This window comes from Prionailurus viverrinus, chromosome F1 (assembly GCF_022837055.1).
Source record: "Prionailurus viverrinus isolate Anna chromosome F1, UM_Priviv_1.0, whole genome shotgun sequence".
Taxonomy (NCBI): domain Eukaryota; kingdom Metazoa; phylum Chordata; class Mammalia; order Carnivora; family Felidae; genus Prionailurus; species Prionailurus viverrinus.
The window spans coordinates 29999571-30025985 of record NC_062577.1 but is presented as its reverse complement, the minus strand read 5'-3'; the positions used below and the strand labels follow the sequence as shown (position 1 = coordinate 30025985).

The 26415-nt window shown below is 42.2% G+C and overlaps 1 protein-coding gene across 6 annotated transcripts in view; it reads left to right on the top strand.

The window, feature by feature from the left end:
• Positions 1 to 26415, top strand: part of HHAT (hedgehog acyltransferase) — a 306739-nt gene that overhangs the window by 215761 nt on the left and 64563 nt on the right. For all 6 annotated transcript variants that reach the window (XR_007148118.1, XM_047840389.1, XM_047840391.1 and 3 more), the window contains exon 10: positions 12049 to 12250. Coding sequence is in view for 5 of the 6 variants with exons in the window: in XM_047840389.1 (XP_047696345.1) it covers positions 12049 to 12250 (202 nt within the window). In the remaining variant the exon portion in view is untranslated. The remainder of the gene's footprint in view (positions 1 to 12048; positions 12251 to 26415) is intronic.

The window sequence follows — 26415 nt, the reverse complement described above, 5'->3', positions numbered from 1 at the left end:
ATGATAGGAGATTTGGAACCAGATATAAAAGAATGAATAAAGAAACTGAGGATATGTCACCTGCAAATTTAAGCCTTTGGAGAGAGAGGAGGACCTTCATCAGATATTTGACAGGCTGCTGGCTACAGACCTGCTACCTTTGTTCCATGTTTCTTCAGAAAGAGAACTGGGATTAATTGGTGAAAAATACAGAGAAGCATGTTCTGTTCAATCTAAATTGCCAAAAAAAATGGTAGAAAAGACTTTTTCCAGAAGTCGATAATTCTTGGTCACTGAACATATTGAGGTGTAGGCTGGATGCCTTCTGGTTGTGGGTGTACAGGGATCCATAAACAAGATGGCCTCTGAGATCCTTTCTTCCTCCCTCTGGACTTGGAGGTGTTATAAGTTTCCACCAGATTTATTTGAGTGGAAATGGATTGGATTTTTTTTTTTTTTTTGTCATCTCATAGTGAGTTGGACCCTCTGGTAATCTAGAACTATCATGCTTTGCTGCTACGATGATAATTTAAGTTCACAAAAATGACTCTGAGACACTGAAAAATGCTAAATCAAGTGAAATACTTTATAAAGCACTGAGCATGGGAATTGCCACCTACTAGGGACTCAGTAGATATCTTTATAAAGGTAAAAATTATTAGGTTAAGTAGTATCTGTTTTTTTTTTTTAATGTGAAGCATATGAGTCATCTATGCCTAACATCCATAGTTATCTTGGAGAAACCACTTGATCTAGTGAAAAAAAGCACACATTTTGGAGTCAGACTTGAATCTCACTCTCCCCTTCACCACTAGCTGTGTAGGACATGCTTCCTTGTAATTTTCCCCAGTTGGTCCAGGCTCTGCTCTCTGATGTCCCATGGAAGGAGTCTGCCAGCTCTGTGATTAGGGAAGTAAATAACCTCTCTGAGCTCTATTTTCCTCATCTGTAAATTGGGTTGGAGGTGGGGTGGAGAATTCTAAGGCTAGTTTTGGAAATGGAATAACACCCAGAAAATGTTTAGCACGGTGTCTGGCTCAAGTGAGCAGTCTGTTTTTTCTCTCTCTCTCCTCTTTGTTAAGCAACATATTTAACTCAATGGAAATTCCTTCCCTGATTTTATAGATGATAGTATCCCTAATATACTATTATGTGTATTCTGTTAGTATAATAATCATGTTTACGTTATGTTTTAGTTCCTTTTCATCCTTTTTGGTTTATTTGATCACCACATCCAAGCCTATGAGGTGAACTGGACATGGATTATAAACGTGTCTCTTAGATGGAGACTCTGGGGCCCTGCCTGGGTCACTGCTGTTCAGGGCAATGGAGGTGGAGGCAGAGCCTGGCACATACGCAGGGGCTCTGAGGGGATGTTGTTGCTCTTTGGCCCCCAAGAAATGGCTCCTCTTGGGAACTGCCCTTGTCTGCAGCTTCACTGGCTATAGGCTTGGATGGCAGGACCGTGGTGTTGGAGGGAAGATCCAGGAACATCACTTCTTTTGTTTGAACCTGAGCTGCCTCTCTGCTTCCCCAGACTCGAGACCTGGTTTCTCTCTGCAGCCACATTCGCCGCTTGTAGCTGGGGACTGCTCGATTACTCCCCATTCTCTCTGCCCACCTTTCTCAGGAGTAAGGTAAAAGTCAAGCACTGTACTCTCCAGCCCATAAAACATCTTTGTTCATCTTGACCGCATTTGAGAAGGAGCCCAGGGAGCAAGTGAAATGCCACTCTTGTGGTCCACTTCTTTGCTCAACCCTTGGGATGGGACTGCTTTCCAACACAGATTACGATGTTAATATCCAGTTCCACACCTGACATCTGTGGATTTCTTATGATTTTACTGCATGAACAGTGGCATTTTTAATCCATGGAAGACTCTGCCTTTTGTGACACACATTGAATGTCATTCTTAGACTGTCTCTGTAAAATGCCAGCTCTTAAAATATTAATCTCTAATGTGCACTCAAGAGTTCATTCAATTACCATGGGATCTTTCAAATAAGCAGTGTCATCTGGGCGGCCTCTCACTGCATTAAGGGAAGAATGCTTACTGGGGCATTGTTTTCCGGGCATGAGATGATGTTCTTGCTTTGTTTCCGTAAATGTTGTGCTAGCATGGTTGTGTTGGATGCTGCTGCAGATTTATTGCCATTTGTGCTCAAACCCAAGCATTATCAGTTTTCCCTTCCAGTACCCAGCCTTAAAGTATCATGCCTGATAGGGATTGTGGATCATAATTACGATAAATGAGAGGCAGTTGAAATCGTTATGTCAGAGCTGATTTGTCGGAGTGCTGATTTCAGTCCAGAGAGGGAGTAGCCTCTTATTACCTCCAGCAACCATTTTGCTTTGATGATTTTTTGAAAATCACTTCGGTGCCTGAGACCTTTATTTTTCTTCTTCCTGAAAACAGCCTTGAATGGCATTGTTTTAAAAATGGTGCCTGTATGTTAATCTTCTGGCATTTTCTCTCCCGCTTTTCTCCCTTTCTGGGCACTGAACCCCATCCATGGCCACCCCGGATGTGCATTACCAATGGGCTGTTACTCTTTAAGAAGGTCCAGAGTATAAATGTATGAATTGGCAAAGCAGATAAATTGGTGGGTAGAAACTTGCTACCAGGAAAGGATTCATCACCTTGAATCAGGTTCAGATAACCCTTTCTTCGTGCATTTCACATTAATTCATGAGTTAGCTTCATGGCAGCAGGGAGGTGGGGAAATGGGGAACTCAGAAGAATAAGCTCATATTTCAGGCACTCCATGTCTTGAAAATCCATTAGAAAAGACAGATCCTCTCTGTTTCAGTAGAAACCAGTAAAAACAGCATGCCACTGTGATCGATCGTTCTAGAACATTCATCTTACAAACTATAGAGATCTCATCCCCTAGTTCTCCCCTAGCCCTTGATCCTTTCTTAGTTATAAACCAAGGTCCAGAAAAGCGACCAGCACTGAAGTCTGTGACTGACTTACCCATCCAGACTCCCACCCTCCTCTATGCTCTAAGGTGGTGTGTGTGTATTCATTCATTAATTCATGCTCAACAATGATCTTGACCCTTCAGCTCAGTTCTTCTCTTGTAGCAAAAACACACACTGGGCTCGGAAGTGACATTCATGGCCCAGGAAGAGATAGTGTCAGAAAGTTGAGGGGTTAAAGCCCCACTCCTGGTGGCCTTGGGAACACCTTCCCCTCACAGGTACCTAATACTGATGGGCATATCCATCATTTTATTTGAAGCTTTTAAAGTTAACATCACAAATCTTAAACCTCCCAACTTGGGTGCTTTAGTTTTAAAAACATTTAACACTGAATCTTTGCTGTGTGGTTAAATCTCCCTTTTCTTTTGTGTAGTTCTGGCAGCTTTCTGGGGAAATTGGAGTTGGCACATGTCCCACCTCTCAGTCTCTGCCAGCTGTCCCCTTGCTCAGGGCACCTCCTGTTGATGTCTGGGATTTAGTCTGACTTTGTAACTATTACCCTGCAAACCCGAATGCACCTTAGAGAAGTATGTGGCAAACAGTGACATTTGCTTGTGAAGCCATACTTTCTAGCTGGAGAATCGTATTTTGTTTAGAGAGAGTGATAGTCAAAGAAAAGAAGGGGAAGGAAGATGAATCAGGGAAACAAAGAAGATGAGGGAAAGAAGGAAGTTGGTCAGGATTTACTGAGTCTAAGAATTCAGAGTCTAAGGTAGACTCTGGGGGAGGGCAATAAAAAGGGAAGTGTCACAATTCCCTATTCCGTGTCTTGTCTGTGAGGTGGGGGAATCTTACATGCCTGCTGACCTGATGGAGTGGCTCAGAAATGCTAGAGAGCAGCCCATCAACAAGTCTGAGGAAATGAGGCCGTGATGAATATGTGAATTCTGAAGAGAGGAAGAATCAAAGGGCCACCAGCATTCAGCGAGATTGGCAAGAGAAATTTCCCTTGAAGCAAGTGTTGAACCCATTTTGGAAGATCAAATGGTGGCAGTGACGGTCAGGAGTCTTCTGTGGTTGGGGGATGGGCTGGCATGATCCTGGGGCTTAGACCTGTGTAAGAATGAAGTTCACTGACTGGAGTGGAAAACCTATTTTGGACACTCAAAATGGAGTTGGTGGCATAGGAGGGAGCCAGTTGGAGAATGACTTTTTAAAGCCAGGCAAATAGGTTTTAACTTAGGACGTGATGCATTGGGAATCTATTATAGGCAGGACCCCCTGAGGATAAGGACGTGGCTACCATTGTCAGACTAGATGCTTCCTGAGGACACAGAACTTGCACCTTTTTTTCCTTAACTGTTAGTTTTTGTTTTGGCCTGAACAACCAACCAAGTGGACTTTATGTGTGACATACTGTGTTGCTGTGGGAACATAGACCATATACCTGTCAGGGCCAGGGTTCCTACCTCTGTGGGGCCCTGTCTAGCATGGCTGTCTTAAAACCATTACACCATAAACCCAGATGGAGAATGAAATGCTTCAGTCATCAGTTAGGCATTTCTTTATGACGCTAGTCTTCAGAGCCCTTCGTTCCAGAGACACTCGAGGCATTGTACCCATGCAGTAACTTTTGAGTTGTGCAAGTTCATTTTGTAGTGAACATTTCCCTAACAGTCATGATAATTGAGTTATAAGATTAGACCAGTAGGGTGGCACTGGTTAGGATGCGGGTGAGAGGCAGAGATCAAAAAGAGAGCATATGAGAGAAATAGTACATTTGCTTATAAGAGGAGTTGTGTGCCCAGGATGGTTGTAATTTTGATCTGGGGTTTGGGAGCTGTTGATGGAGCAAAGCTTGGGAAATGTGTTAGGAGCAGGGAAGGATGGCATCTCTCCCTTCAACCCTTTCCCTCCATGAGATGGGGAACCATACAGACCTACACCATGCAGACATCTGGGTTTGCTCCTTCTCCTCTGACTTTCCATACACCCCTCCCTTCATCTGGCGCAGGGAAGCTTATAGATGCTTTTAGCATCCTCTTGGGAGGAAGGTGGGGAGACAGGCAGGCAGCCAGGAAATCTTGGTGGTTATTAAACTGAGGCTCAAGGACCTTTTTATTAGCGATTAGACTCAGCTCCATAGCACTAAAGAGTATAAACTCCCACTCTGTCTCCTCTGCTCAAATCTCCAAAGAATCTGTTTTATACTGTGTTTATTTATAACCCAAAATAGACATGGGCCCCAGAGCTGAGGCTTCAATGTGCTTATAAGCAGAAGGTGGTTGGAAAGCTCATAGAGGGAAATGGTGTGCACCCCTGTCTATGATCGCCTCCAGCTGGGCCTTCGCTTCCTCCATTTGTGACTGGAAGTTGTTTGGAAGTATTGCATCTTAAAGGTTACGTGCTTTTTCTTTTTTTTCCTTCTAGTCTATAGTATGAAGGTTATAGTACTGCAAAGACTCATGTATCACCAAAGCTTGAACCTTCTAGAGCATTATTAGGCTACTTTAAACTGGTTGGATGAGTAAACCTATAAAAGCACTTTCTTTAAGCCCTGCCCACCCAGGAGTCACCCAGGAAAGGGTTTGGTCAGATGGTTCTTGTACTCAGTAGGTAAGGGGGAGCCCGAGTGAAAGGGCAGCAGTGATTTGTAGGTGAGATGTTGGTGACAGACCCGCCCACATACCCTCTACAGGCCCCTCTGTAGCTAATACCAGATGTTTGGAGAAGAGCTGCCGTCTCTTTGGCTAAGCCTCATCAACAGATCTACGTGAGTGGGTGTTGAATCCATAGCTTAGACCCCTGAGCACTGAGCAACTTGGTTCTGATGGTGGCATATTTAAGGCTAATGGTTTCAAGTAAAAAAAATCTCTGAGCAACCAGGTAAGAGGTGTTGTTGCCTTCACATGCTTATGGAAAACATAGGAATGGCATTTGATAATTATGATAATGGCATTTTGTTTTGTCCTGAATACAAGTGTGGTGCTGCTGGCTGATTATTGGTAAGTATGCATCCTCCCATTCATGGAGTATTGAAATCTCTAAACTCCTTACACATATTGTCTCGTCCGATCTTCATAGCAGCCCATACCCAAAGAAGGTTTTAGTGCTCCTAGTATCTGCTCAGTGTACACACTTAAGCTGAACAGTCTTAGTTGACAAGCTCAAGGTTAAGTGGTTGGTAGGTGACCGAGCAGGACCAAGGTTACATCTCCAGGTGTCAAGCATTGCTCTCCTGCTTGCCCTGTGCTTGGCTGCTGTTGCTACTTGGGCTGTGTTCTGGTGGTGAAGAAGGCTGGGCTGAGCCATTCATTCTCTGTCAGCCTCTTCTGCAGTGAGGAAGATAGAGCTTTTGGGGAGCTAGAGTTTGGGTTTTGGTCTGTGAAGGTAGAGCTGAATCTTTCCCTAGGATAGACGTTACAGGCTTGAGTTTATCAGCACAGCACCTCAACCCACTGAGCTACTGGCTTTGTGGAATGAAAAGATTAATTAAAAAAAATGTTGGCATCTAATTACATGAACCTAGAAGTTTAAATGTAGACTAAATATAGCCTGAGTTTAATCTCTATTTTATAAATTCTACAATGTTCTGTTGCCAAATAGGACATAGCATTTTTAATAAGCAATTTTTCAGAGTTGGATATAAAACTTACAGCCAGCATCTCTTGGTGAAAGAGCTGAGAATTAGCCCTGCCTAAAACGTGCCCTCTGCTTTCAAAGTGGACCTCTCTTAGCTTTTTGGAGATGATAAAGTCTAGAGTTGCCCATTAACCAGCTGCAGATTTTTACTTATTAAAATTCCATTACGATCTGTACTGGACTTCTTTACTGTGTGCATCTTTTTCTGAAAGCTTTTTATTATAAGCAAGACTGTAGCTTCCTTTGTGAGATCTAAACACCAGGTCTTTGTCCACTACCTAGAAGATGGGGGTTGACTGGGCTGTGGGAGAGAGGACTTAAGTGTGGGCCAAGGTCAGTCAGAGCCAGGGTCAGGTCAAGGAGCCACTGCCCATGAGAGCTGAGTTTAGGAGACCCTGGCCACCTCTGCAAGAACTCTAAGCAGGAGCTTGTCTTGGAGCCCAGGCGAAGACCAGGTGAGGTCACCTCAGCAACAGCGTAATGCAGCCAGAAGTCTTGCCTTTCCCAGAGACTAAAGGCTCTAGTCTTTATAAGGCTACTACTTGTCATTGTCAAATCTCCTGAGGTTGGGATAGGTCTAGAGGTTTGGGGACACATACTTTGGCCCTAATAGGGATTACAAAGTATGGAGAGACTCCAGGGTCCTTCGAGTGTCTGTATTCCTTAGGAACGGGTGTCTTGTGAAGTTTCGCCCAGTAACTGGGGCAGGACCCTACAATCCTCCCTTGGTTCCTACTATCCTCCCTGGTTGGTCTGTGGCAGTGGTGACAATTTGTCACAAGTTTAAAAGCTATTGGAGTCTATGAGAATTAGGTCACTAGTACATAAATACTGTTAACTAGGAACTATATGGTAACACTTGCAGACGTGTACCCACATCACATATCTAGTACTTCTGAAAGAATCTTTCAGCTTAGTTTAAATGACAACCTAATAGAAAAGACATCTTTTGATGAATAAGTGTTTAGTCAGTGGTACAAACAGTAGGTTTTCTGGGTTAAATAAAGAGTGGGAATATTTTAAAGAGACTTCCTGGAGGAGATGGAAAAACCACTTAATTTTGTAGGTTCAATTGGAGTTGGAAAAACAGAGAGGTTGGAGGACGTGAAAATGGTATGACCAAAGGCGTAGAGGTGTGAAAGCCCCATTTGTTCAGGATTTCATGATTTGCTGAGAGAGCCAGTGGGAAATAAGGATGGAAAGATCTGGCAGAGCTGGAATGGGGTGTCAGTCACTGCCTGCCTCAGCCCTGCCAAGCAACAGGTAGCTGAACCCTGGGACCCGCAAGCCCACCTCACCTCATTCCATGGGGTAGTGAGAAACGAGGCATTCAGTGTCCTCATCCTCTTGCCTCCAGGGGTGGGGGGAGTCTGGCATTGGGCCCCAGCAAAGAGTTTGAAGATAATATGACAAGCTGGAGAGCTGGTGTGTAGGTCCTGGGCAAAGGGAGTGTCGTGGTTTTAAGATTAATGTATTTACCTCATGGATTCTCATCACCCCTCTCCTCTACTGTAGGACATATTCTTGAGTTTTTCATAGTGGATCTGACAGAGATATGTATTTTCTTCTCCCTTAACATACACCTACTCAGCAACAGCCCCCCAAGAGTCCACTTCTCATGCCCCACTTCCTTAGTAGTCCGACATCTGCAGGATGCCGGTGTGGTCAAGATAGAATGTGTCTTCTTTTCTTGTGGGACAGAAGGAAACTAATTGGTCTGTTTAAAATTTGAACTTATACCTCCAGACTTCTGGTACTGTGCTCTTTGGCCCAAATGCCTTTATAAATAATAAGCATCTTTCTCCCCAGCAAGATTCCTTCCCTACAAAGGACATTTCTTCAGTTAATAAAATACTGGTGAATGTGTTTGTGGAGACTGCGTTGAAGATTTGGTCAAATAAGAGGAACGTATCACCAAGAAATGCTCCTATCACAATAAAAAATGGCACACTAGGACACAGGCCTGGGAGTTCTGTAAACCAGAACATTCTCGGTTAGGATTTCACCTCTCCTGTGTAAAACAGGCCTGGCCATTAGTTCCTTGTTAGATGGTTGTTATGATTAGAAATAGTATACATAAAGCACCTGGCTCACGGACATTCAGTAAAGGGTGGACATTATTACTATAAGTTCCTCCTCCTGAGTTGGGGGTTTGCTGTCTTGCGCTGACTCCGTGAGATGGTTTTAAATGAAGAAGGCTGCTGCGGATGGCTGCTAACTTCTTCAAGCAGTGTTCTCTGTGAGCAGTGACCTCGTGAGGTTGCCTGGCAGGGGCAGGCTCTGTGCAGACCCAAGCTCACAGTCACTGGCAAGAAAAATCTTTGTATGTTTTGCTTTGCTGAGAAGGTGGTGCTGAAAGCTTTCTTCCTTTGGGAAATCAATTTCACTGTGCAGTGGATCTCAGTAAGTGGGGTCACACGGCTGTTTTTAAAAAAGAGACATATTCTGTTTTTATTAATCATGGAACTGACATAAGACTGGTAGAATTTGTAGAAGAAAATAACCTGTTACTCTCCTTCTTTATGCACCTACTCCCTTCCAGAAGTTAAGAATGAAGAAAGGATTTTTATCTTTCAGTCTGGTAACCATACCTGCCTCTGGTTTAAAATAAGCAGCCTCATGTCCATGGAGGCCTACTGTATATAAATTTTAGGAATACGAGGAATTCTCAGATTTTTGTTGGCTGTCATTTTGAAGGCCAAATTATAAAGCCATAGTGCAGAATCCCTAAAATAGCTGTGAATCTAATTATGGGGCTAGACACTTCTTTGTCATATCCTTCTTGGAGTTGAATCCAATATGAACGACCACTGGTGTGGATGACGAGAGAGAGGATTTATTCTACACCGGGTTTTCTTTTCTTTTTTTTTTTTTTAATTTATTTTGAGAGAGAGCACACGAGTGAGCGGGGAAGGGGTAGAGAGAGATGGAGAGAGAGAATACCAAGCAGGCTCTGTGCCATCAGTGAAATGCTGTCAGTGCAGAGCAGGGCTCAATCCCACGAACTGTGAGATCGTGACGTGAGCCAAAACCAAGAGTCAGATGCTTGACCGACTGAGCCACCCAGATGCCCCTATCCTGGGTTTTCTTATATATACAGTGGAGCTCACCTTAACATAGTGAGATACAATAAAAAGGTCAACATGAAACAGTTATGTTGGGTGAGAAGAGTATTGGTATTAGTATTAACTTGTTTTATAAAATTATCTGTACACTTGCTGTAAAGAGCAGTTATTTTAACATTGGTTTGTCCATCTCTCTCTGTCTCTCACTCTCGCTCTTGCTCTTGCTCTCACTCCCTGCAGCCTTTTGACAACACTGTATAAAGTGAAGCGCAGCTTCATGGAATGCCATGGTGGGGTAGCAGCTACCTCCAGGCAGGTAGGAGGCTGTAGAGAATTGTGGCCCATTTTTTGCTTCTGCTGAGGAATATCTTACACCAATAACGAAGCAACCTCTAGGGGGCAGCAGAGCACTGAATAAAACTGCTGTGCCTGGGGTAGTCAGGCCTTTTTGGCTCCTTGCCCAGCCTTTCTAGGTCCAAGATGCAGTGCCCACCCTTCTCCCTTTCGCCTAGCAAAGCTCATCCTCTTGGCCTTGCCATGGCCTTGCCTGCACTCACTCGCTTCTCCTCCACACTTAAACTCTCTTGGTCTGCTTTGGACCAAATCACATAGCCTAACACGGGGACTTGTTTGCTATTGTTTCACAACCAGCTCTACCTGTCCTTTTTGGCAGAAACAATGGTTTATGTTTCCGTGTTTCCCATAATGCCAAGACTGCCTTGGATGCCTAAATAAATGCTGGACAGCAGATGGAGGAACCCTTAATCTGTAGTGAGTGCTGGATACCTATTTGCTAATTTAGTTGTCAAGATGGGCTTGTTTTTGCACAAGAGAAAGCCTTTGCTCCACTTATTTCTGAAATGGCTACATTCTCACACGCTTCCTGGTTTTAGATTGGAGTGGAAGATATAGGTGTAGTGGAAAACAGGAACTCTGGCTCTGTGGTTACAGGTGTGCATCTACTCCCCTTCCTGGGTGTGTGCCTTGGTCAAGTTAACTTCTCAGCCTGTTTCTCACCTACAAAATGGGGCTGTTTAAGCTGATCATGTGATTTTATCTAAAGTGGAACACATTTGAGAGTGAAGGAGGGTATTTAAAAATACTTATCAAATAGTTTTTTTGAAATATTTATTGACCGAGGAGTGGTTTTCATTTCTATTTTTTGACTTGTCTATGAAACTGTTCTATTTAAAGATGATTTTCAAAATAACATTTCCTACAGAGTATTAAAACAATATAGTAACAGGGCAAATTGTAAACTGGTTGGCATGCTGGAACAGCAGGCGTAAACCCTATGGTGCTTCAAAGGATCAAAGCAAGTAATGGAGGTAAAGTGTCTGGTGCTGTGTCCGGAACACACTGTATTCAGGGAATGATGATTTCATTTTCCTTCCTGGAAGAAGTTTGGGCAAAGAAACACTGACCAGCATGAAAGGCCTATGGGATTTTTTAAAAAAAATTATTTATTTGAGAGTGAGAGAGAGCTCAGGGGAGAGGGGCAGAGGGAGGGAGAAAGAGAATCCCAGGCAGGCTCCATGCGCATCATGGAGCCCAGCATGGGGCTCGATCCCACAACCCTGGCATCATGACCTGAGCCGAAAACAAGGGTTGGACGCTCAACTGACTGAGCCACCCAGGTGCCTCATCCTGTGGGCTTTGTTAAAAGGCTGCTTCAAGGAGGAAATGCTCCTACCTTGCCAGATTGAAGCAGCCTTGAAAAAAACCCTCAAAATCCAAAGTTTGGGTTTTATCCACAGTGGGAAAATACTGATTGAAGAAGATGGTCCTGCTTATACGTGGTCAAATAGCTACCTCAGCAGTAGAAAGCATACCCAAGGGATGGCTGTGCATTTTGGGCAATAATTTGGCTAACCTGTGAGTACAGAGCTCTTCTCTTGCAAAGTCACTACTCCTTGTGGGCATCTTGCCTGGAAAGCTGGGGCAACCGGTCTTGGCACCCCTATTCTGCACCCAGCTCCTGCTATTTATGAGCCTAATTGCAGCAATTGTGCTTAAATACTGGGCTTACCATAAATATAGTAGTTTGAACTGTATAATATATATCTGTCTTGAAGGTTGGGGTCCCCATGTAACTGGAAGCTTAATTGTCATTCTGTGTTTGGCCTTCCAGGGTTGGGCACGCCCCTTTTACAAACAGAATTCATTACTCTTTACCCTGCCTCTTGTAAGTGCTACTTTGCTCTGGTAATGAGCCTGTGTATTCATTTGACCTAAAGCCCCTCAGAAAAGAGGCCTGCGTTTTTGCCAGTGTCTTGTGTGTTGGGGAATTCCAGGAGTGCTCTGCAGCCTCCTGCAAGTCGGGAAGGACCTTCACTTGCTCAGTAACAATGTGTGACGGGAGAATCAAGCGCAGAAACAGGTGGTATTGCAGGGACAGCCCACCGCATGGCTCCTGATGGCCTCTTCTCTCTCTAGGTATGTGTACATTCCAGTAGGCGGGTCCCAGCATGGCCTGCTGAGGACACTGTTTGCCACTGCAGTGACGTTTGCATTTGTGAGCTTCTGGCATGGTGGCCATGACTACCTCTGGTACTGGGCAGCGCTCAACTGGCTGGGAGTCGTCGCGGAGAACACAGTCCAGAGGCTTGTGCAGACCCCGTGCATCCAGGACAGCTTGGTGAGCAGGACCCTTGCCCCTGCGGCGGGGGAACAGCTGAGCTAGGTGGACTAGGTTTGGGAGGGAAGATGGTCGTCAGATTCATCGCAACATGGGCCGTTCCTGCCAGATTGGTTCAGGGTAGATGTACCCAGAAATAGCAGTTTGTTTTTTTTTTACACAATGTTTAACTATAAAAGCAATACATGCTTATTATACAAAAATAAGAAAATTCACACAAGGGGAAAAAAATACCTCAACAAAAATTACTATTACTACCAACTCTTCTTTTTTATTTATGTGTACACACACACACACACGTGTAACTTTTAAAATGAATTCTGTTACCCCAGAGGTACGGTTGTGTCAGGCCCACCTTTCTTTTTTTTTTTTCAACATTTATTTATTTTTGGGACAGAGAGAGACAGAGCATGAACGGGGGAGGGGCAGAGAGAGAGGGAGACACAGAATCGGATACAGGCTCCAGGCTCTGAGCCATCAGCCCAGAGCCTGACGCGGGGCTCGAACTCACGGACCGCGAGATCGTGACCTGGCTGAAGTTGGACGCTTAACCGACTGCGCCACCCAGGCGCCCCAAGGCCCACCTTTCTAAGTCACCAAATGTATTTCTAGCAACCCTTTTTAAATGGCTACACAGAATTCCATTATGTGGCTGTGCGAGTCATTTATTGAATTATTCTCCTGTTATTGACAATCATATTATTCTAATTGTTTTGCAGTTGTCACTCAAGACCAAGATGAGTAATATAACCAGGGTGAATTCTTGTATGTAAAATTGCTAAGTTAAAGGTGTTTTTCACCTTTTTTGCCGTGCTTACTGCTTAACTCTTCTTTAACTGCCCTGTAGACAGTGTGCCAATTTACATTTCTACCTACAGTGCACGAGAATGCCCTTGCCAATACTGAGTAGTGCTGGTATTTTTAATCTTGGCCAATAAAATAGGTAGTGTTATTGTAGCATAAAAAACAGTTAAGTGTTTAAGACGCATTCCACTTCTACAGGAAAATGATTTGGAAAATTAGGTACTTTATACACATATTTTAAGTGATTTTAAACTATGAGCAAAGGTTTTATTGTGTAAAATGATATACATTGTATTAGAATCTTGTAGGAAGTCATCAGTTGTGACTATGCAGCAATATTCCTGATAACCCTGAAAAAAGAAGCTAAAAAGAAATATGCTATCATCAGTGTTCATGGCAGGCAATAAAACACATGAAATTTATTGGGAAATGATTAATGTGCCTAAACTCCCCCAGTATATGCAACGAAAGCAAATTTATTTTAAAAACCCAACACCACCAAATAGAGTACATTCGAGTTTTATTTTTTCCTACGAAGATGGTCAGAGTAAAAGTGGACAGTTATTTCAGTAAAAACTCATGCAAAGCACATAGCAAAATAACACATCTGAAGGAATTGAAATATGCTCGTGTATGTTTAAAGATAAATATTTTGTTCAGTAGTAGTACCCAGCAATCAGCAGGAAAGAAATGTCGGTGAATTCTTATAGAAAATGGAATTTCAGTGGAAGTCATGGTTATGCAACACAAAGAAAAACTGTAAAAGGTGGTATCATCAAGGTTTCAATCTCCGTCTTCAAAACTGAATAGTCTTCCCCGAAGTCTGAAACCCAATTATCACCTGTGAAAGCCAGAGAATTTTTTTTCAGCTTAGGCTGAAGCCCTGTAACATATTTCCATGTTCCTTCATGAAGGGTCTAAAATTCACCTTGAACTTAATGTTAAGCACTGCTCTGTAGACTTTGAGCCATGGCTTATGCTAGTGATAAAATTTAAAAATCAAAAATGCTAAAGGAGTAATGCAAACTGTGCCTTGTAGCCTATGGCTTGTTAATTTGGTCTGAAAATGAAAACAGTGAAAGCCGACACAGGATGAAACACTTGTATGTCTGCTCTGCTTCATCAGCTCATTCCACGACCCTCGCGTGAGTACCTCATTTGAGCATCCATCCACAATTCAGACACCTACGTGTATAGTAGTTTTTGAGTATGCACTTTTTGGTGAGATACATGCATATATATTGTGAATATAGTGTTTATATTATACATATTTATTGAGCAGGAACATATTTTGTAAAAACCTACTTTATCACCTTTTATCTTGACAGCCTGGTAGTTGGCTATGGCTGTGTAGTTGTGGAGCTCCTTGTGTACGAGATCAGGATTCCATCACTGTTTATATCCCCAGTGGTTAGCTCAGTGTCTGAGTTAGCTGCAGTGTTAAGTCAGTGCACAATCGGGTTGATTCTTTAGTTCTTCTTCCACTCGTCCACCCAAAGAGTTATCACTCTGTTTCTTAAACAGTTCAGCGTAGATTGTGTTTAACTTCAGAGAAACATGGCTGGCATTTCAAATGTTGTATAGCCTTTTGAATAAACTGTTTCCCAACCTGGGTTACTCTCCTTCCCTCCCTTTTCATGAATATATTCCCCATTCTTTTGTCAAAATCCAGATGAAGTCTTGATGCCTTAATGCCTCCTTGGCACCTAATTTCCTCCATCGTTGATCTGATAGTATTTTTACAATGTGAGTTCACCCCTGCCCCCCCAGGGTGCCCACATACTCTCTCCATGGCATTTATCCTTCATCTTGGTTTTTTTTTTTATCTGTTTTTTTAAAGATAGATTGGAAGATATCTAAGTAACAAAGATGATCATGTCTTCTTTTCTTGTATCTTTTTCATCTTCAAAATCAAAGCTTTGTTTGGAGCACAAAAGACAGTAGGATTTCTCAGTGTTGATAGAATGGCAGTTGAACATTCACTGGAAGACTAATCAGAGCTGAGTGTTGTGAATAGGAAGCCCTCTGATGTTCTAGGCAGGGCTGTATAATTGAACTTTCTACAATAATGGAAATGACCAATACAGGAGACACAACCACACTGAGCACTTGAAATGTGGCTAGTGTCACCAAGAAATTAATTTTTAATTTGAAGCTAAGTAGCCCCCATGTGGTTAGGGGATTGCATTTTGATCAGTGCAATTCTAGAACACACCCCCATCTAGAAAAAAATTAAATGTACAGTGTTGGACTCTGCTATAATTTTGAGTGATGTTCATTAATCATGAGGTACCTCATATATCCAGTGGCTACTGAATGGGTCCACTTGTGCATCTCACAGGTAAATCTCAGATTTGGCATGTGTAATACTGAACTTGTGTACCTCTTCCCCCCATAATTCCAACTAGCTCCTTTCCCTCTAGAATTCTCTATTTCTAGAAAAGTCATAAGCTGTCTAGTTATTCAAGGCCAAAGCCATGAAGTTAACCTTTGTACTCTCTGTCCCTCAGTTCTACCTGTTCATACGGTATATTCTGTCACCTAGGTAGATCTTAACTTAAAAATTTTTTTTTTAATATTTATTTATTTTTGAGAGAGGGAGGGAGAGGGGGAAATGGGGAGGGGCAGAGAGAGAGGGAGACACAGAATCCAAAGCAGGCTCCAGGCTCTGAGCTGTCAGCACAGAGCCTGATGTGGGGCTTGAACCCGCGAACCATGAGATCATGACCTGGGCTGAAGTCGGACCCTCAACCAACTGAGCCATCCAGGCACCACGGTAGATCTTAACTTTTAAAAATTATTTCCATTTCTGCTAAGTCATCCTAATCTAACTGCTCTCATTTCTTGCCCAGTCTACTGAATAGCTTTTAACTAGTCTACCTGCTTCCATTTTGCCTTCTTAAGTTCTTTATCCTCATAGTTCAGAGTGATACTTCTCAGTAAAAACCTAACCATCTTCGGTTATCCTTCTTAAAATCCTTCGTGGTGTCCCATTATTTTAGGAGTAAGCTCTCAATATTTAACATGACCTATGGGGCCCTGCCTGATCTTGAGCTTGCTACCTCTCCCCACCCCTTGGCCCCCACCCCTCGGGGGTCTGCTCCCCACCCCTCGGCCCCCCTCTCCCACTTTACACTCTGTTCTTCTCTTCATTTGCACACCTGGCCCCTCCTGCCTCACACAGCCTCATTCATCTCCTAGGCTGCTCTCTCTCCCCTCTACTTCCATCTCTATTCATCCTTCAGATTGCAATTTGAATGATATCTTGTTTGGGTGTCTTTCGCTGACCCTCCTAAGTCAATCAGGTCCTGATCAACGACTCATTTTGGACACCTTGTACGTGATCTCTTCTGCTATACTTATCATAGTTGCAATGAAATATTTTTATCCAATAACTTGTTTAATCCTTATATCTTTCACTGAACTATTAGCCTCGTGAAGTCAGAGATTTGTATCCTTGGCATGCATCACAATGCCTGGCACAGAGTAAGCGTGTAGTAAATACTTGTCGAATGGGTGAATATTTTCTGATTTCACTGAGGGCAGTACAAGAAGAAGTAGGCTCATGCAGCAGCATGGAGAATACAGAGTGAAAACTGAAAGAACTTCCTAAAGCTGAGGCTTGTTGAGCATTATACAGGGAGCTTATTATTTTCCATAGCAGCATAGATAGTAATTGGTCTAGTGATGGCAAAATGCTATTTTAACGCTCAGTGAACAAAATATATATAGGAAAGAAATGGATGGGGAGAAATTAGCCTTTCTGGTACCCTGCTGCTTTATGAGATGTGGGATTATTGGTTGTGACTCACTGAGGCACAGAGCTGTAGGAAGCTGACGAAAGGTACTTTCACAAAGCACCCGAGCTGGGCGGACAAAAGAGGAGTTAACTGCTAAAGCAACATGCTTTTCCTCTACACAAGCACTCTCCCGGGGAGCTAGAATTTGTGTTCAGCATTGAAATCTTTTAATAAGTGGACACATTGTGAAACATCAGTAGAGTGACATTACTTCTTGCCAATTCTGGATGTGCTCTCTCCTTTGAAGGAAGATACCTCCAGGCTGCTTGTCAGTTATTCCTATGCAAAGGAGAATCGATACCTCAAGCAGTTCACCGCCCCCCCCCCCATCCCTAATGTTCATTTCATTGAATAATTTCAATATGTCCTCCTCCCCCTGCCCATGTCTCCTCTTCTTTGCCCCAAGAGTATCCTGCTGAGCTGATTTATGTCCTCTCTAAAGCAGTAAAATTTCTATTTATAGACTTAATTGAGGAAAGATGCCTCCAGTGACAATCAGGGAGGGTCAGTCTAATGGTTCTGAGAGGGATCTGATGCTCTGATGTGTCAGAAGGAGCCCAAAGACCATGGCTCTGTGCTGATACACATTCAGTTTATCTGCTATATTGGTTGGTTTGACTTTGAAGATGTAGATACAGAAATCCCATGAGTTTGAGAGTTCAGTCAATTGTAAGAATTATTGACATGATATATAACCAGTGCTTACTTAGTTTTGTGGAATCCTAACTCACTAATTGGCAGGATATACATGTCAGTTGGCCTGATAAGAAGGTCAGTGACTCCAGTCTCACCTAACTGAAGCATCACAAAGCAAACTAGTCTAGGAAGAGTAGTTCTGTTTGAGAGTGGCTCATGATCTTCTATTTCTCTACTGCTTAAATCAATTCAAGAAATGGAGATCGAGTACTTATTATGGATAAGCCATTTTCTCAAGACTGGAACCCTTCTTAGACTTGGCTCCTTTGGCAAGGTCAGTCTGGTTCGTCCTTTCTTAATTTGCTCATTTAGGGGGAAAAAAAATTTCAGTACCCTATGTGGGAGACACATTGCAGAGCTCTGGGGAACTCTGAGTGAAAAACATGGTCCCTTCCTCATTTCCTTTTTTTTTTTGCATCTCTTTCAGTGCTTCTGTGCCTATCGTGTACTAGTCTGTCCTTGTATATGGTAGAGTCTGTTATTCGTCAGTTCCCTCCAAGAACAAGGTATTTCGTGGTGGCCTATCAGGATAATCACCTTTGTGATGTCTGCTTTGGAACAGAGGCAATAAAACCACGGAACAAGAGCTTTTCTTTATGAAGAGCTAAGTGATCTATAGAAAAAAGTCTTATTTTCATTAACATTATAGAATGTTGATTGGCTTAGCCTTCCCAGGCATTTCTCAGAAGAAAGGTCCAGGCTAGAGATAGATTTTTGGGAGCATGTACTTGGTATTTTGGAGCCATGGAAGTGTTTGGGACTTTCTGGAGAGAGTACAGAAAGAGAAGAAAAGGTGGTGGCCCAGGACTGAACCTGAGGAACACCAACAGTTAAAAGTTGGATAGAGGAGAAGGGGCCAACAGGGGGAGGAAAATCTCGAGGGTGATTTCACTGAAACTGAGAAAAAGAGGGTATTTCATGGAGGGAGTGGTCAATGATGGTGATGCCAGGGAGGGATAAAGTAAGATGAGGTTAAAGAATGGTTATGTCTCCAGGCCAGGGTGCTAATAGTGGGAGAAAGAAGCTATGAGGCATCTCCCCTGTGTCATAGGAGATTGTGGTCCAGCTGGAGATGCAAGGCACGTGCAAATCAGTTGAGGACCAATGTAAGGTATTTTGCACAGAGAGACCAGAATGAGTCATGGAGGCAGCCGATGTTTGTGAGGAGTGGTGGTCAGGGCGAGCTAAGCTTTTAGGAATGGTTTAAAGAGCTGAGGCTTGAGTAGCACTCTGGAGAATTAAGATCGGGGCTTGGCTAGGTCAGTAGAGAAAAGACAAGCATTCCCGGTCAGGAGAATAGCACACATACAGCCTGAAGTCAGAAATAGGCTTGCCATTCAGGTGAGGAGGCAGACATGGCGGATGAGGAGTTATCACTCAGGAGGATGAAGGAAAGGAGGCTAGAGAAGCCGAATGGTTTCCCATATAAAAGGATCTGAGTGCAAACTTAGAAATATAGAAATGCAAAACACTTAACCAAACAGGAGAGCATTAAATTAACGTATTAATCCCACACGTCAAATTAGCCTGTTGTGCCGGCTTGTTAGCACTCTCCCGGGCCTCTCTGTGTGGCAAAAGCAATGCATGTTGTTATGAACAGTGTGTTCCTTGGTGGATGACGACCTGATGGTGCCCCCTCCATTGTCTCCCACTCCGAAGGATCATTAATGATGCAGGAAGCACACTGCGCAATTCACTGCTTACACATTTTCTTCTCTGTGGGAACCTGAACCTAAGTCTTAACCCCTCTGGTCTGAGAGGTGGAATGTGGCAAATAATTCCACCTCTTAGTTCAGATATGGTTAGCATGGCAAAAACATTTTCAAAGGTTCTTTTTAACTTTCCGTTACTGGGTCTGCTGACGGAGAGAAGACTTTGAACTAGAGCCAGGTTCCAGTTAGTGGTGGCCTGGTGAGCCCCCCAGGTCTGGCCAGCTCTCGTCCTTTTTTCCTGCTAAGTGCACAGCACGGGCTCCCAGCCTCGGGAACTGTACTCTTGGTAAAGAATGCTAAGCCGAAGATGAGATCCATGGCTTGAATGTCAGTGGTTGAAATGGGCTTTTTCAGGTGGCTTGTGGGATTAGATTCATTACTTGAGAGCCCTCGATTCCTGCTTCTACAGCACAGATAAGTGGTGGTTATTCAAGTCACAGCCTGGTGCCCAGCAGTTTCTATAGATGAACTTAGGGAAAAGCAAAATCTTTATTATGTACGTGCTGAAGCTTTGGATGTGTGTTTCTAAATCTGGGTCTCTTTTCCTCCAAGAAAACCCATTACTCCCTGGAGGTAGCAGAACTTGAGTTTTCAGTGTTCCTATTAGCAACAGAAGGATGAAATTAGCCCACTTTCCCCAAAATAATATGCACATACTTAGTGCAGTATATTTTTACAGTATGTATTTATTTACAGTGTGTATTTATATATTATGTGCGGTGAATATTATATGTATGTTGTAACTGTATAGCATCTATATGTAGTATATGTATATGTGTGTATATGTGTCTGTGTGTATATAGATATATATGTTTGTGTGCATGTATTCATTTTTAAAGCTCTGAGAAGTCAGAGATGTGCAGGACTTCCAAAATATCTCACATTCCTCCCAAGACCTAGAAATAAACACTGCTTTAAAAAGCTTATGGAGCAGCTGCTGGCCTCATTTGAGATAGCTGAGTTGGTATCATTGTACTTGTGATTGCCAGCATGTACTGAAACACACAACTTAAGGGGGCTTTTGCTTTTTCCTCTTGTCTCAACCCTCTAGTCCACCCCGTAAGCTCAGGTAAGTGCTGGAATGGCCACTGTCTATCCCCTGAGGGGTAGCAGGAAAGAGTGTAAGAGGTACAGGACATCTAGTAAGTTGACTATGCCACCACTGAAAGTAGCGATTTTGAAATAATTTAACTGTGAAGAAAGATGAATAAAGAATAATAGGTAGAATAAAAATTTATTTTTATTTAAAAGTTCCGTGCTCATACGGAAAAGTACGCAGAAGGTTACATATTAACATACAGATGGTGATTAGCGTTTTATTGATGGGGATTATTTATGATACATATTTTCCTGGTTTTGCTTATTTATATTTTCAGCCTTTTCTACGGTGAATACGTATTGTTATCTAATTAAGGGTGATTGAGAGAAAAGGGAACATGATGGATCCCTCCTCAGGAGGCTATGCTTAGCTGACGCTGGTTGCTTGATGTATGTTAGAGATGGAAGGAACAGACTAATGTGGGGTTGCTCTAGCTGCCACCCTTTGCCAGAGAAGAAACTGTACCAGACCCTGCACAGAGATCTTCCACATTGGTTATTTTATTGAAGCACCTCAACAACCACCCAGGGCAGGTATTGCTTATCTCCATTTTTACAGATGAGGACACTCCAGACCGGGGAACGTACGTGATATGTCTAAGAACACATAGTTCAATTAGAAAGGGAGTCAAATTCAGTTATACATAATTTATTCTAAGCTTCCTTAATTTTAGGTAAGAAGAGACACCTGCCTTGATAAATATTACACACTTATTCATTCATCTCTCCTTGCTGCTTGTGTACATTTGGCATTAAATTTTTTTAAGCAGCAAAAATGGATTTCTTCGGGAATAACAAAGAATTGCAATTCGGGACAAGCAAGCTAGGCAGAACCATTTGGCATTACATCAATTTCACATTCCAGCCCTCAGTTCTTGGACATCTTGTGTTTTAGTTGTGGCTTCACTCTACCTGTGTATGGAAAAATTGCTCTAAGTGAAGTGGCAATGCTCACAAGAGCATTTTTACCAAATTATGTCATGTGGTTTCAATAGTAGCTTTGTAGGTAAGTACTGTCATTATCCCTGTTCTGCAGTGGGAAAAAATGGAAACCCAGAAAGTTTAAGGAATATCTGTTTATGGGTCAGAAGTCAAATCTTCCTGCAAGGCTTCCTTGAGGTAAATGAATCTTTAGTCTCCATTCTGCTCATACATCCTTCTCCTCGTCAGCAACAACTTCCAATTCACTTCAGTTGTTTCTGACATTTACTTCCACCTTTCTAAAGTATATTCTCTTAGTTCTTCCCTTAAGAATTATAAATATTAGCTGCTTTCTACATGAGGTTTTAGCATCTGAGACCTACTTCTCCTTCCAATATGGTAGTAGCTCTGTGTTTGGTTCCATCAGCACTCGATGTTCCCATTACCACCATGTTAAGTGTGGCTTACTGCCACGCCAGTTAATATGCTATAATTGAATTTCCTTTCTAGTCCACTGTTTGCCCACCTCAGATTAAGAATCACCTTGCCTCTTTTTGTTTGATTAGTAGTTTACTATCACCACTTCTTTGCAAACTCCCCAGTAAAATGGAAAAATCCCTCAGAATAGTCATTTCCATGTGGTCAGATGTATTTGGCAATCTGTCAGCTCTCTTCTTTTCCTAGAGAACCTCTCCTGGGCCCTTCCATCCTCTGTCCCATCTGGATCATATCTCTTTAGATGGACTGTACAGCTGGTCCTGACACTTTCCTCCTCCTCTTTCCCGGGCTGAATCCCTGGGTCTTGGACCCCATGTCCCCTTGTTTTCTCCTCCCTTTGATTTGGTGGAGCACGTCCTTCAGTACAAGGACTACTTCTGTTAGACCTAGTAGAAGGGCCTTTAGAAAAGGACCATGGATAATAAATTTTTTTGAGACTTGCATTTCCCAAACTGTCTTTATTCTATTCTCACATTTGATTGATTGTCTGAGCACTGAATTTTAAGGTTGAAAGGTAATTTCTCTTGAAAAATTTGGAAGATGTAATTTGTCTTTTAGTTTTTAGCTTTACTGTTGAGAAATGCCATTTTGATTTTTGATTCTTTATATGTAATCTGTTTTTCTCTTGAGAAACTTAATGAAAATATCTTTGGCATTCTGAAATGCCACTGTACCCGTTGTCCCTGAGTTTAGAGTCACGCTGATACAATTTATTCACAAAAAAAATTTCTCATCATCGCCTTCGTCATGGGGAGTGGGGGGCAGAGAAAGAAGGAAGCCCCAGGGTCTGTATGCTCATTACCCAGATTTTTATTCTTTTTTTTTTTAACGTTTATTTATTTTTGAGACAGAGAGAGACAGAGCATGAACAGGGGAGGAGCAGAGAGAGAGGGAGACACAGAACCTGAAACAGGCTCCAGGCTCTGAGCTGTCAGCACAGAGCCCGACACGGGGCTCGAACTCACGGACCGTGAGATCGTGACCTGAGCCGAAGTCGGACGCTTAACCGACCAAGCCACCCAGGTGCCCCTCATTACCCAGATTTTTTAAAGATATTTTTAAATACTTGTTTATTTTTGAGAGAGAGAGAGAGAGAGAGAGAGAGAGAGAGAGAGAGAGAGAGAGAAGAGGGCAAGAAGCAGGGGAGGGGCACAGAGAGAGGGAGACACAGAATTCAAAGTAGGCTCCAGGCTCTGAGCTGTCGGTACAGAGCCTGATGTGGGGCTCGAACTCCCTAACTGTGAGGCCATAACCAGTTGAGCCACCCACGTGCCCTACATTACCAAGATTTTTAACCAAGCTCTCTGTTTTCTTGTCTCTGTGGTTTACTGTTGCCGTCTGTGGTACATGGTGCCTCTAATGGCTAGGCCTTCTGGGGATCTGGTGTAGGAATGACTTTCTCCTCTGACATCTACTATCTAGGTGTCTCAGTGCTGCTAATTCCTCCATCTGTTTTCTGTCTTGTAAAAATGGGTTCATTTTGCCCACTTGCTTTTCACTTCTATTCCATTCCTTGCCTGTGAGTTTATACCTTTTCAAATGTTGACTTGCTTTTAAAAAAATTTAATGTCTATTAATCTTTGAGAGAGAGAGAGTGAGCGAGTGCGCACGGGGGAGGGACAGAGAGAGAGGGAGGCACAGAGTCTGAAGCAGCTCCAGGCTCTGAGCTGTCAGCACAGAGCCTGATGCAGGGCTTGAACCTACACACTGTAAGATCATGACCTGAGCCGAAGTCAGATTCTTAACCGACTGAGCCACCCAGGTGCCCCATCAAATGCTTACTTGCTTTTTAATGGGGTTTTGGAGGGAGCAAAGATCTCTCATCTCCTGTGTTTAACTGGATGTCCTAGAACAGTTTTCTGTGCTGTTGGCTGAATCATTTTGGAATGCTTTACCTGTTTGTCACTTTTAGATTTTAAAATACCAAGTTTGCTTAAAAATGGGAGTTGCCCTAAGCTGTTGCTTTTGTGTTTGAACAGGATATAGCTGAGGCCACAACTGTCACATTTTAGGCTTCTTTAATAGTCCCAAGGGATCTTAGTGCTATCTGGAGAGGGAGGCCCCAGCCATGAGCAGTCATAACTGGGGGGTGACAGTCATCTAGCTTCTGTCTTCTCACCCACATGCCTTGACTCCATACTTAGGGGAGGTAGCCAGGGTCTAAGGTCATTAAGCAGAAAGATTCCTAGACTTCCTTTTTTTAATTCTTTTATTCTTTTTAATTTATGAAGTCAAAAATACAGGTAAGACTGAAGCCCTCTAAGACAATAATTCCTCTGACCCCAGCAAACACACCTTACTCACTTTCCTCTCCCATGAGAGGTAACCATTATTGTCAGGTTGGAGTATAGCTTTCCATACCTTTACTGCTGTGTGTGTGTGTGTGTGTGTGTGTGTGTGTGTGTGTGTGTGTGTGGTTTAATAAATGGATAAATATTCTAAAATATGTGCTTTTTTCCCCCTCCTCATGGTGTTATTTTTAGGCTGTTTCTATATTAGTGTATGTGGATTGGCATGACTGGACATGGTATGGATATATAATGTTTTTTAGCCATTCTTCTGTTGCTGAAATTTTAGGTTGCTTCTAATTTTTCTCTTTTGCAAATGCAGCTGCTGTAGAGATGCCTATTTATGCCTCCTTGTACATATATGTAAGTATTCCTTTAGGGCAGGTACCAAGAATAGAATAGAACAGGAGTTGGCAAATGATGGCCCATGGGCCAAATCTGGTCTACTGCCTATTTTCGTATGGCCTGCAACTAAGAATGGTTTTTATATCTTAAAACTGTTTTATTCTGGGGCACCTGGGTGGCTCAGTTGGTTAAGCATCTGACTCTTGGTTTCAGCTCAGGTCATGATCTCATGGTTTGTGAATTCAAGCCCCATGTGGGACTCTGTGCTGACAGTGCGGATTCTTTCTCCTTCTCTCTCTCTCCCTCCCTCCCCCCCCCCCCCTCGCTCTCTCTGTCTCTCTCTCAAAAATAAATGACTTAAAAGAACTATTTTATGCAATGGTCCATACTCTCCCTACCTGTTTGAAAGACCACCTTTAATATATAGTCAATATCCAAGTATACATGGGTTCGTTTTAGGGCTCCATTCTATTGTATTGATCTACTCGATTCTTCCTATTTTAAATACTAGAGTTCTATAGTATGTCTTGATTCCTGACATTGGTATTTATATCTGAATTTGTTAGGTTTGCAATGAATTGTAGCTTAATTTGGGTAGCGTTTGCATGTCTGTGATATTGACTCTGAATTTTCAATCATGAATAGTTATTTATTCAAGCCTTCCCTAAGGTTATTACATAATGATTTATCATTTCTCCTCAGAAGTCTTGGACACTTCTTTGCGGATTATTGCTTTGATATAAGAAAGGTACTGATTTTTGTTTTGAGTTGATAATTTTGCTTCTTTCTTGTTTAAATCTTTTGTTAGCTCTAGTAATTTGCCAGTTGTTTCTTTTGATTTTCCTAAATAGATGGTCATATCATCTACAAATAATGACAGTTTGTCCTTGCCAACAAATTTAACTCTTGCTGCATTTAATTGTCTTGTGGTACTGACGGAGACTTTCAGCGTGGTTTTGAGTGACAGAAGAGAAAATGTCTTTTTCTTAAAGCTAGTGGGAGGGAATACCTGCTCTGGGTTTTGACATATCTTCTTTATCAACTTAAAGAAGCTTCCTCTTTTCTTTTACTAGTTGGCTTTTTTTAAAAATCATGAATGAGTGTGCAGTTTTACTTAATATTTTATTAGCATCTATGGATTGATCATAAGATTATCCTCCTTTAATTATTCTCATAAATTTCTAATGTTTTTAATACTGAATCCTCCTTCCATTCCTGGGATAAATCCTACTCAATTGCGAGTATTCTTTTAATCACTCCCATATTCAATTTACAGGTATTTAATTTAGAATTTTTAAGGCACTGTGTATAAGAAAGATTAACTCATGATTTTCTTTCCCCATATTGGCTTTTTATGACTTTAGTATCAGGGTTATACTAGCACCATGAAATAAGTGGAAGCTTCCCATGATTTTCAATCCTCTGAAACAGTTTCCGGAAATTGTCTGTTCCTTGACCTTATGGTAGAACTTGCTCATTAAGATCATTTGGCCAATTTTTCTTTAAGTGTAGAGCTTTGACCACTGTTTCAGTTCTTCTGTGGTTATGCTTTTTCAGGCTTTCTACTTTTTCTTTGAGAATTTTAGGCAATTTATATTTTCTAGATACTTTGTTTCTCAGCTACGTTACCAAATATATTGCTATATAATCTCCAAAGAGTTTTAAATCTCCTATATATTATTATCTCTTGTTGTTTATTTGGCCTTGTTCTCTTAATTCCTCATACTTGCCAATGTTTATTCATTTTATTATTACTTCAATAAAAGTGTTTGGTTTAAATCAATGAAAACTTTTTAAAAATTTACTAATGTGTTAAGTTCTATAAATTTTTGTTGTTGCTGATTTATTTTATTCCATTGTTGGTGAGCATAGCCTTCATGATAACTTTTTAGAATATATTTGGGTTCCTTTCCTGGCTTAGTTCATATTCAGTTTGATTATGGTCCATTTGTATATGAAAATTGCATGTATTCATTGTTCTATGTATCTTTCTATTAGACAGG